Below are 12545 nucleotides of genomic sequence, written 5' to 3'. Positions count from 1 at the left end.
CCAGTCAGTAATTAGTTAACCGATTTGAGGGCTGGAGATTCTGCAACATAAGGCCACACAATTGCAGAAGGGCCAATAGCTTAACTAGAACTGGGTAGCTTTAAAATTATTTAAGTAACGAAAGTGGTCTGGGGAGTGGCAACTTTTGCTTACAAGGAGAACATTGATTGTGTATATTCTGATTATTGAACACTGACATAATATAAAATTCGCCATGTGATCTTTTGCAGAACAGGTCCTGATGCTTCAGCTGTTGTTCGTAATGTTGAATATAAAATACAGCACAAATGCTTTGTAATCATGATGGTGTTTGAAGTTGCAACAAATTTATTATATAATGAGTCCAGTTTAGGTGGGCTGGCTTCCAATAACTCCTGAAAAATTACAAGGCAGATGCCCATGACGCATCTGGAAGCTTTTTAGTATAATTTCTCCATGCAAGTTTAGCCAAGTTAAAGACCTTAAGTTCGAGGATAAAGAGATCTCTCAAAATATATTACTATGACAGTAAACACAAAGACCAGTTAAAAAAAGTATAGACTATTAACAACAATTACAAGTGCTTAGAGGTTATTTCCTCTTTGGGCAGCACCGCTGCCTAAGACAGACTTCAAATTGGTATAGGCAGCTCCCATCTTCACTCCTAGCAGGGGGTTCATAGTTTTCTGCAGATGGGGGAACTGGAAAGTTAACCTGTTGAGCTGATTTACCTGCATTGAAACAGTTATTGAAAGCTTGAATAACTTTCTGAGGATAATTGTTTTCATCATATTCCTAGAGCTTGATGCAAACCCCTCATCAAGTCTTTTAGGATCAAAGATCTAACCATAGAAACTTCCATTCTTGATGGCATCATCATTTGCATCTCCAAGGGCTGCCTCATTCGAGTACTTGTCAGCCAATTGGACTCCCTTCACATTTTCCTGAGGGTTATCAGCAATATTCATGAGGGTAGCATTGACCATCTGGTTGTTGACTGTGCATTGATTAGTCCGACCAAGCCTGCCAGCTCCTGCATCAAGATCATTGATGAAAAGGCAGCACATTTTTTCCTTTCTAATGATATCTGCTGCCTCACGATACCTTTGCCTAATCAATTTTGCAGGCTCTCCAGCATTTCCACTTTCCAATTCCCCAGCACTCGTCATGATGGTGCTGAATATTCGTTGTCACAAAAATCAAAGTGGTAAGGATCAAGCTTTTATAAAAATTTTGCACTTGAATTTTCTTTCAGCATGTCTCACCAAATTTAATTTGAAAAAAGGTTATAATGCTAACTTAATTTCTTCTGATTTGGGATTTCTAACAATCAAATTAAGTTCTCTTTGCAGAACTGATTGTGAAGACCAGAATACAACTGTTCTTTGGCTGTTCTAAGAAAACAAGGAAGATGATTTTGTCAAAGTCTTCAAATTGATTGGTCCAGTGAGTTTTAGTGGGTACTTCATAATTTTGACAGAACCTCATTTGCAATTATCCTAATGCAATTAGCATTGGATGACTGTTTTTATATCTGCAAGAGAGAAATTCAAGGCTCCACTGTAACTCTTATCATGATGAAACCAGTGTTTTCAGCGCAAATCAAAAGGAAAAAACTAACTTGATTCTCATTTTGGCAAAGACAAGCTCACATTGAAAAGATTTTCCTTGACCTTTGCTCCCAAATACCCAAGATTAGAGGAACCTGTCAAAGTATTTTATTTGAAACATCGAACTTTATCTTGCCCGAAATGAAATACTCAGCAGAGAAATGATTCAAACTTAGATAACAGACCTTAATGATCGGGAGGTTCATGAAGTTCTTGGTGATATGAGCAACCACCTTATCCATGAACGCTGGCGCAATGTAGAAACCATGCATACTGTTGTCCATATTGTACCTAACAATAATTCAACAGTGCCCATGGGAGCTTGGAAGAGAGTGTCCACCATTCCTTTCCCTCTGGTAATGTCCTGTTGGTCATCTGATGTATCATAGGCAAGTCCTCCCCATCTGTAGTCTGGTTTTCCTCATCATATTCGCTCAAAACCTTGAAACTCTTTGAATAAATTCTCTGCTGGCTGATCGTTGAGCTCACCTTCTTCAAACTCCTTCCCTAGAGTGCTGAGCTTGGAACTGAAGTTCCAGTACTAATCCTTTTCCAGCATGTATATGAAGTATTATTACAAAGAGAATCTTACCTGTATTAGAGGCTAGTCTACTTTCATATCTACTTCATCTCTGTAATTAAAACAAAACTGGAACAAACAGTGAACTTCAAAATCACCATCTTCAAACTCTTTCCCAAAATACAAACGAAGTCTATAATCAATATGAAATATCAGTTTGTTTGTACGTTAGTGCTCATAGATTGTATACAAAGTATTATTACAAAGAGAATCTTACCCTTTTCTTTTTTAAAAGGTAAACTTTGAATGTTCATGTTCTACTTTATTTACATTTTTTGTTTTTACATTTATGAAATGTTTTATAATGTCATTTACCCACCTAAGGAACTACAAGTGCCAAACTTTTGCTCTATAGATGGTACCTTTTTCATAGGCCATAACACATACTATTACAGAGTTTTTAGTGTCTTACGATATGATATAAATACAAAATTATATATATCATAAGATTGTGTTAATTTAATATGATACAATAAACATATCATACGTTATAATACATATTATTAATACTTAGATTTTTTAAATTATTTTATTAATATTTTATGATTTTATTTTTAAAAAAATATATCATGTAATACGATATGATATACGATATACAATACAGTAAATTAAAGTTTTAATATACGTTACGATACATGATTCAATTACCATATTTTACAGTGGTGCAATGTATCTTCCTTTTTTGGTGTGTTCCTCTGCAAAGAAAATCCAGAACCAGCAATATCGCTTGGTTGCTTGAACCGTAATTCTACACTGTTCTACGCAAATCACTTTTGTCTTGCTTCTGCTCCTGAATATGAAACTTATAGGCCTTTGGTACATTATTGTTTTCTTGGCATTTTCTTATTGCATTTGATTGTAATCGTGGGCTTTATCTTTGTAACGTCAGCCACTAGAATGTTAAAGGGACCTTTGGCTTCAGATGTTTTCTAAAAAACTCATTTTTCAAGATCAGCATCAGAGAGGGATGATTCAATCCAAATCCAGATCAAAAAACCAAATTTAAGCTAAAATTTGGTCTTGTTTTTATAAACAAATCGATTTCAAATTTCAATTCAACAATCTTGAAGTGATCTCTATCTGTCTTGTTTGAACTTCTCTCGGATAAAATCTCACCCTAAATAATATTCCTGCTTGTGATAAAGAATTTCACTAATACATTCCCAAAAAGATTCAAGGACATAAACCGATTCATCAGCAAAACAAACTCCAGTTGAATTCATTGATGAAAAATATAATGAGAAAGTTCAATAATGCAATTATTAGTAGTCATCGGCATCTGTCCCCAGCTAGTCGCCCACCAAGCCTTCTATTTTCGTACCTATATAACCAGCTTAATCCCACCAACATGTTTACAATGGCCGCTTCTGTCTTCTGTAAATCTGAAAAATACAATGTCTGAAGCAACATTACCGTTGGCTTTGCATCAAATATTTGCTTCTCCAAGTATCTCTCCTGTTGCCACTTCAACGTGTCATGCGCCACCGGCCCCATCCACGCCATCAATTCCTCCAGCGCCTCCCTCCATCGCTCCGAAACCACTCGCTGACATTCATTCGTCTCCTTACAGCCACCACCACCCCACAACTGCGCTCTCACTCTGGCCTTCAAATTAACTGGTAATAATTCATACAAATGCCCACGTGCGGCGTCGCTCACATTCGTTGCTGCGTATAAGCAACTCTCTGCAACTATGATTATGTTTGCGTAGCGCAATGCCAGTCCCGCGCCACCAACTGTAGATTGTGATGCTAAATGGGCAACTTTCTTGTTCTTTCCGATTTTAAATGGGTGGCTGCTATTATTAACGATATCGGTTTTGTCTTCCGATTTTGGTAATGGACAAGATTTGACGATCCGAATGGCACTGACTTTTGTTGTTGTTTTCGCTATGGGGCTTGATACTATGTGTTTCTTGTCCTTATCAGGTAGAAGAGAAAAGTTGGTTTCAGGATGGACCCGCATGATTGTTATTTTCTGATGCAGAAAAGGTTTGACATTCTTTCGAGGACGAGGGAGGTCTGCAACAAAGGGGCCAAAGAGGACACAGATTCGTGCGTAGATGACGGAGACGATTCCTGCCATTAAAGTAACACATTGGTCGAATGTTTGGCTCCATAGAGAAGTCTCTTTGTAATGTTTCACCTGTTTTCTTGTATACGTGATTTTCTTGTTGAAGTAATCGGTGTTGGGTTGTTCTTGACCGAGTCGCCTCCATTTTTCTATTTTTCTCTCCGATAATTCCATTTCCGCCAGAGATCCCAATGCAGTATGCAAGTTTGCCGTCGCCTTGACGAATTTATCCATCTTTTTGACGAGTTTTCTGCAATTCTTTGAGGCGTATTCTAACTTCCCCAAATCCATAATCCCGAGAGCCATTTCTGAAAATATTTGGTCAAACCGTTTCGAAGCCGAATCAGTGCACTTGTTCACCAAACGAGAGACGGTGGCAGCAGCTCGATTGAGATCTTCAAGTTTCTCAGCACAAGCAAGCCCAAGAAGGAAATCTTCATCCGGGGAATTTAACAAAACAACACCTTTAGATCTCATGGCACTTTTCCGGAGGTTGCAGAATTCATCATCGGAAAGAGACCTGTAAAGAACAACAAGACGAGACATGGTCCTGGCGGTTTCGAAAGAGAGGATTTCAAGAGTTAAAGAATCAGAAGATTTGTTGCCATGCCGAAAGAGTTTACAGGGGCTGTGGCCAGCCTTGCAAAAACTTGCATTAGAAAGCCAAGCCATGGTGGGCATAATGACCATGCGACGAAAGATTACAATTTCTACCTTCAATTTAGTTTTTCTAGAGATGGGTTCGTCGGGTTTCAACTAGAGCTCTGAAATGATCCAATTGTAGATGGTGGTAACTTTTGAGTATATAAAGAGAACGGTGGAGAATGGTGGACATTTCCAAGCTGCTTCATTGAGGACGCGTTTGGTTATTTGGTCATTGTAATTTTTTGGTCTCTTACTGAGAAATAGTCGGAGAAGACCAGCCACGTCGGATTATATTTCTAGTCCTGCCAGTTTGAAATCTAAGGTGTGAATTCTTTGGTCAGTTTCTAATTAGTTTTTGGATCGTCTCCCAGGAATCTATGTTGTTTGGTTCACATGTTGACAAGCCAAAAATAGTTTTTTTTTTTTCAACATATCACAATCAATAAATGAGCTGGACACTCAAATTTACTTGACTATTTAGAACACTCCTCTGATTAAAAAAAAAAAAATTTGACTTATAATTTGCTCAATTATACAGAGCCATCTTTTCGCTAAATCCTAGATTTCTTATTTTTGTAGTTGTGTGTAGCTATCAATTGTCTGAACGGAAGAATTCTGGTTTGTTCAGACAAATGACATTACACGGTAGTCTTTTCTTTTGGGCAACTACTTCCCTGCTCAGGCTTGATGTGATGATGATGTCTATGCTTCAAATTAAAAAAAGTTAATCTCTCTCACAAAATTTGTTAAAATTTTTACATAATTATAAAAAAAAAAAAAATTCTCAAATTTAATAATGATTTGCCCTCAAAATTTATACTAAATATTTTTATCCTAATATATATTAATTTTAATAAACAATATTAATACAAATAAAAATAAAAATGGCAATAATGTATAGTCTGTTATAAACAGCCCAGTCGATATTGTCCGCTTTGGGCTTCAGGCCCGCACGGTTTTGTTTCTCCACTTTGGGAAAAGGCCTCAACTGAGTTAAGGGCTTCTGGCCCCTGCCTATATACACGCTCAGTGGACTGCACGGGAGCGATGTGGGACTTCAGGTCACAACACACCCCCCCATCGCGAATCGTGCTGATAACGTGTTATAAACAGCCCAGTCGATATTGTCCGCTTTGGGCTTCAGGCCCGCACGGTTTTGTTTCTCCACTTTGGGAAAAGGCCTCAACTGAGTTAAGGGCTTCTGGCCCCTGCCTATATACACGCTCAGTGGACTGCACGGGAGCGATGTGGGACTTCAGGTCACAACATAGTCATATTTTTTAAAGAAATAATAAGTTTTGCAAACATTAAGGGTATTAATAAAATTTTAACGTTTTTAAAATTTTGAAAAAGTTTGCGGTGGTTTTTTATATTTTTTGAAATTACAATATATGTCTTAATATATTTATAATTACAATTACATTCCCAAAAACTGAACAAGACACAAGAAATTAGAATTATAAATATCATATTACAAACTAATTCGGTTATAGTATTTTCAATATACTATAAGGGTAAATATAATGATTTTTGAAACAAGATAGGAAATATCCACTTGCCCTATAAATTTACAAAAAATGATATTTACACCCTCATAATACTTTTTATAATTCATTCCAACAAAAATGACATAATATCTTTTGAATGTTAAAACTGATGGTTTTTTCTAATTTAAAATGTAGGAATATATCATTTTTTCAAACATTGGATGGCAAATAGTGATTTGACCTTTTTTTTTAATTTCAATTTAAAATAATAAATATATAGATAATGAGCAATATTATATATACCTACTTTAAATATATAAATAAATATATATTTTAAGTATGTTATTATGTGATTAGGTATTACTTTATCCTTAACTCAAAATTATTCAATTATATAATAACAAACATCAAGTGTGTACTCATTTGTGTATTTAAAGTAGATACATATAGTTTTATGGTCAAAATACTTATTCCCACCTAAAGTTTGATGTAATTTTAAACTCACACCTGTCAACTTTTAAAAACTCAAAGTCTCATCTATAGGTTGTTAAAGTTAACAAAATCTATTTAATTTTAGAAGTAACATTGTTATTTAACAAGTAATTTTAAAAAATATAAAAAATTTTATCATTTCCTCCTAAACCCTAAAAACTAACTATTTTTCAATATGATTAAACTTTGAAAAGTCGCAAGAGTTTTAGATTTTCAGATACAATTTTCCTATGAACAGTCGACTTCTTTGATATTATCTATCCCACCCGGTGATGTCCCTCCCCCTCTGACAACCTTCCAACACGATTTGTCATCGACAAATACTTGTCTTTGTCAATTCCAAACAAATCAATGAAGACAATTGTCTTTGTTAATATTCTTCAGGAATCGACGAATCTTTGTCAATATTTGTTGAGTCTTCATCAATGACCAATCGTGCTAGAGAGACGAAGATCTCGTGGCCAATCATGTTGAAGACAATTTAGGATAGAAAGGAGAGGTTGTCAAAAATAAAGATAGTGGTCGGAGAGATAAAGAAAAAAAACTCTCGATTTAGAGGGGGATATGACTTTTCAAAACTGGAAAAGTTTAGACATGAGTGAAGTTATTAATTTTTAAAACTTAGTAAGAGGGATGGGGGAATATAATAAATTTGATATATATTTTAATATTATTGTTAAAATAATAATTTTACCCCTATATCTACCTAAAAATTTTAATAGAAATTGACTTATGAATGAAATTTTGGTTTTTTCAAAGTTAGAAAGTGGAAGTATGGAATTACATCAAACCTTGGGTGGAAACAAGTCATTTGGCCTAGTTTTATTGATAGATAATTTAGTGTGTGCAGTTTTAATGTTTATTCAGGCCAAAGGACTATTTCCCACCCAAGTTTAAGTGTTATCACAAAGACACATCCGTTAGGTTTGAAAAACCTAAAATTCCACCCATCCATCAAAAATCTCAGTTAGGATTAAGGGTAAAAACGTCTTTTAACAAAAAAACTAAAGTTTTATTATGTTTGGCCCCCCTCAACTTGAAAACTCATAATTTAACCCCCACATGAAGTTTGAAAAATCAAAACTTTCCCCGTAGGGTTTGCAAATCATGGTCAGAGTCGCCGGAGATGATCGTCTTCAATGGCATTGGTTCTCCCTTCGGGCTCAACTTTCCCTGCTGATCACTTTCCAACCACTAGTGTAGGCTATTTCCTTCGATGAAGATGAAATCATCTTCATTGAAGTGTCTTCGTCTCAGATAAAGACGATAATTAGAGGTCTTAGATAGAGACAATATGGTCGTCTTCTTCTTGAACGAAGACAAAATAATCTTCGTCCGAGATGAAGACACTCCGACGAAGATGATTTTGTCTTCGTTGGAGGAAATAACCTACGCCGATGGCTGAGAAGTGATCGACAGAGAGAGTTAAGCCTAAAGGGAGAGCCAACGCCATCGAAGACAGACATCTCCAGTGACTCCAACCATGATTTGCAAACTCTAGGGGGGAAATTTTGATTTTTCAAACTTCAGGTGGGGGTTGAATTGTGAGTTTTCAAGCTGAGGGGGAGAAATATAACAAAACTTTAGATTTTTAAATTTTTTTATTAAATGACTATTTTATCCTTAATCATAACTGTGATTTTTAAAAGATGAGTGATATTTTGGGTTTTTCAAACTTAATTGGTGTGACTTTGAGATAACACTTAAACTTGGGGGTGAAATAGTCTTTTGGCCTGTTTATTCAATGTGAAAAAGGCAACCCTTTGCTTATACGGGGCGTAGACTGCATCCAATTTAAGTTACATACGTCAGAATAATTTCAAAAATTATTCCAAACTTTAGTCATTCTTCAAGCATATATTTAGTGAAAATTAAGACGGTTCTATTAATCTACTGTGCATGATCTCTGAAGCTAAATCTTTTTGAGCTGCTATTTGCCCAAATCGCGCGTTTTCCACCTTAAGATGCTTCTTCATCGCTTCATTCCATGCGTTGCAGTGTGAGAAACAGGAAAATAAAAAGTTTCCAAGTAGTTATAATGCATTTGTGTCCTTTTCTACCGGACTGTACAAGTCGTGTCTATATACTATGTGGTGTTTGAATTCGTTGATTCTTTTCAGGCTTTGGCCAGGTGGAATTATATTTCCTTGTGTAAGGTCAAGTGGAAGACTTTGACTAACCAAAAGCCCAGAAAGAAAATCAATGAAATATTTTTTGTTTAAAGATGAGTGAAATCATACCATTTGACAGAGAAGTGTAAACATTTTGATTCAAATTGAGAATTTAAATCGAATCTATCCCTATTATGTTCCTAGTGGGAGAATAATTTCAATTCCAGGGTAAAAGTTGATTGACCAGACTTAGTCGTTGCTTCTTGATCAAATTGTTTCACGTCATTTGACTCATATAGACAATTTCAACTGTTTGTTCCTAGAAACACCTCTGCAAAAGCTAAGCAGCAATATTATTTTAGATTTATCTCTAATCAATTTAGGTATCTCGTTACAAAAAAAAAATCATAAAAGAAGATAAATATGCCTTCATTTATTGTATTTTGAAAATTATTTGAAAATAAAAAATTGATTTATATACATATGAGAAGGGTTCTATACAAAATTTCCTCTTCTTACACCATCAATGATTTACTGTTTATTGGTAAGAAAGAAATATTAAAAGATATGGGAGAAGCATATCTCAACTTTTTTCGCTTAATTTTTAATAATATTTTCATAGTTTTTAATTATTACCGAATAATTAGTCTTCTCCAATAATCCCAAAAGATAAATACAAAGGAAAAAATAATCAGGATGACAACATCTCTATAAATTAAGATGAACTATTCAGAAGTAAATAAATCATGTGAAATTAGTTTGTTATTAGATCTAGTAGTCGGTTGAGCTCCAGGAAAAAACAAATTAATCAATAAAATATTTACGAGTTTCTTCTCCTTCTCCAGGTTGAGCCAAACGGTGCCGTGTAACTTTACAATCAGTTGACTGCGTGACTTTCAATGTGAAATAGGTATATAAAAGTCGGTTTCTTCTACGGTGGAGTGACGCTCTCTAAGCTATTGCAGCTCCTAATATTGACCTCGACAACTCTTTCCCTTTCTGTCCCTTTTCCACCGTTGACGACCTCGCAACACTGTCTACGTGGCGCCTGAAGATTCAATCAATCATGTTCGTTTAGGCACTAAACAAAAATTTATTCAACATGATTTGGGAAATAAGGAAGATTGTTCTCACCATTTTCCAAACGTCAGTTGTCAACGTGGCCGCAGAGATGCTGAAAGATTCGACGGTCAAAGCCTGAGCATAGTCAAGTCTAGCACAAGCTTTTTCATTTTCATTTTCATCTATGAATCTTGTATACGTCGTCAAGGTCTTGTTCCTTTCAACCCTCTCAATCCGGTCAAAGAAATAAATAAGCGGTCTTTCACACGGGTCGGGGCTCATGGCTTGGGTATTGAAGTGAAATGGATCGTCGCTCCAACTCCTCCATGTCCTAAACGTCAAGTACGCCGTTTCCAGCTTCTTCGCCGGCACCAAAAATGGATACAACTGCACGGTGTAACCCCAGGAAACAGAGACGGACCAACTACGGATCAAATCATAACAAAAACTATGCTGCAGAGCCCGATTAGGGTCCATTTCATATGCACTGATTAACTTCTTGAGCGCCTCAGTTTGAGTCATCTTCGGAAATATGGTATCTACATAGTCTAGATGGTGGAGCGACACCAATGGAGTCAGCGGGTGCGCCGCCAGTAAGCCATACGGGTTCCCTCGTATATCAACCTGAAAATATTAAGCTTGACGAATTATACTCTTAAGTTATGAGAAAGAGAGAAAGAGAGAACCAGAATGAAATAAACCTGATGAAAACCGAGTTCTTTGGTGAGGGGTACACCAATCTCAGCCATGCAACCTTGTATTTTCTGATCAGACCCATAAAACGAATCGTATCGATCAATGCATCCATCTAAAACCCGAACGAGCTCAGCGGCCAAAGGGTAACTAATAGCGATGCCACTGCCGCCGTAAGCCATGGTATAAGAATGTATAAGATCTTGCTCAATACTTTCACTATTGGCACCAATATAATACATTTGATTATGATCATATTTTCCCAACACGGTGATCAAATTCTCAACAAAAAAAACTGTGTCGTCGTCTCCCAAAACAAACCACCTAACGTTATCCAATCCAAGCTCGAAACTTTCCTTGACAATACGCGCTATACGCACGGCAGAGCGCGAACCGTACGAGCAAGAGTATTTAAAACTCGATGTGTCCTCGGAGATTTTGTACGGCGGCGACATCTCCGGCCAAGTTTTCGGCTTCTCATCCAGCCAAACGTAGCCGCGGGTAATGTTAGGAATCCACCATAAGTCAGAGTAAATCCGGCGAGTGTCCCATGACTGTGTTGAGCCGCCGATGCCAAACAAAATATGTGATAAATTTGTCTTTTCATAATTGACGGAAGTATTGTTATTGTTAGTATCAACAACGTCGATGAATTTCTGTTCAGTGATGAATCTGTCACACTGAGGGCAAGAGTGGACTTTTATGTGGGTTGTAAAAGAGTGGTAGAAGAAGAGATAGGCTGAAAGGAAAACGAAGATAGCAAGAGTGACTTTCATGAATACCGAAAAAAGGTCACTCGATTTTACTGTTGGAAAAAATAGGAACTTCCATGCAGTCAAAGGATATTGCATAGTTTCTCTTGTGGATGACATGATGAAGATGAAGATGACGATGGCGATTAGATAGATATGAGAATTTAGATTTTGAAAATTAAACAGTTTTAAACTCAAACCCTTAAGAGATTGCAGGGTTATTAATCATCTTCCTCCAGAGTTTCTCGCTTAATGACTCCTTTCAAAACAAAATAGGAGACGTGATGTCACAGCTTTCTCAATTAATTATCATATATCTTATTTCCAATATTATGGCTATAAAAAGAAGAAACTTCCCATTGGGTTTTGACTCCTTCGGTGGATTTCTTGACCAAGGAATTCTGTAACGTAGGAAACGACATCGTCTAGCTTATCGACTTAACTTAAAGCCATTTGTCGTGCAAGTGTAATTTTCCATACATATACATGGTTACAAAAAAGGGGTCAAATTGAATTAGTTTTAAAGAGATTGGATCAAACTGAATAGAGATATGGATGACTTATGAGGCATTGTTTTGGGGTGTAATTGCAAGAAAATAAACTAGAAGAACTGAAAGAAAAGAGAAGACTAAAAGAGCTGTCATCAGTCGTTCTAATTAATTCTCTCAAATTGAGGCTTTTTTAATATCAAATGAATCAACAGATAGTGGTTAATGGTTTATACAAGTTGGTGCCGACTAGAAAGGAACAAATAAAATGACTTCCACCGTATAAGATACATGTATAAAACATCTGTCTTTTGATCACATATATATATGGTCAGAGATAGATTTGAATGATAGTTATTTGAGTTTTGATTGTTGGCTCAACTCAAAATTAAAGTTTGTCGTGTTGATAATTTTTTTTTTTTACAACAACTAGTCAAACTTGAATTAATTTTTGTTCAAATTTAATTTGACTTAAATATATCCCTCTATGTAGGGTGCATTCAAGCCAAACTAACTATATCTTGATTGTCAACTTGGCTCAAGCAAGTTTAGTTTAGGTGAGCTCGAGCTTGA

General features: G+C 36.0%; 2 protein-coding genes and 1 pseudogene across 2 annotated transcripts; all 3 read right to left on the bottom strand.

Annotated features, from left to right (window-relative positions):
* Positions 1-474: 474 nt before the first annotated feature.
* Positions 475-2547, bottom strand: LOC123224407 (annotated as a pseudogene).
* Positions 2548-3438: 891 nt separating this feature from the next.
* On the bottom strand, positions 3439-4914 carry LOC123224273. The gene has a single exon (XM_044647891.1). The coding sequence runs from the start codon at positions 4912-4914 to the stop codon at positions 3439-3441; it is 1476 nt and encodes a 491-aa protein (XP_044503826.1).
* A 4778-nt stretch (positions 4915-9692) lies between these two features.
* On the bottom strand, positions 9693-11679 carry LOC123195950. The gene is made up of 3 exons (XM_044609830.1): positions 10741-11679; positions 10112-10663; positions 9693-10025 (listed from the first exon to the last, which is right to left on the bottom strand). The coding sequence occupies exons 1-3, from the start codon at positions 11602-11604 to the stop codon at positions 9909-9911; spliced, it is 1533 nt and encodes a 510-aa protein (XP_044465765.1). The 5' UTR covers positions 11605-11679; the 3' UTR covers positions 9693-9908.
* Between the last annotated feature and the right edge of the window lie 866 nt (positions 11680-12545).

This window comes from Mangifera indica, chromosome 1 (assembly GCF_011075055.1).
Source record: "Mangifera indica cultivar Alphonso chromosome 1, CATAS_Mindica_2.1, whole genome shotgun sequence".
NCBI classification, from domain to species: Eukaryota; Viridiplantae; Streptophyta; class Magnoliopsida; order Sapindales; family Anacardiaceae; genus Mangifera; species Mangifera indica.
Note: the sequence above shows the minus strand (reverse complement) of the source record. Positions and strands in the feature narration are given on the sequence as shown.

Excerpts from the sequence above, each read along its gene's own strand:
- LOC123224273 (XM_044647891.1), bottom strand. The coding sequence starts at position 4,914 with ATGGCTTGGCTTTCTAATGCAAGTTTTTGCAAGGCTGGCCACAGCCCC.
- LOC123195950 (XM_044609830.1), bottom strand. The coding sequence starts at position 11,604 with ATGTCATCCACAAGAGAAACTATGCAATATCCTTTGACTGCATGGAAG. Across the intron at positions 10,664-10,740 it reads AAGAACTCGGTTTTCATCAG|GTTGATATACGAGGGAACCC; the intron begins GTTTATTTCATT and ends TAATATTTTCAG. Across the intron at positions 10,026-10,111 it reads CAACTGACGTTTGGAAAATG|GCGCCACGTAGACAGTGTTG; the intron begins GTGAGAACAATC and ends TTGAATCTTCAG.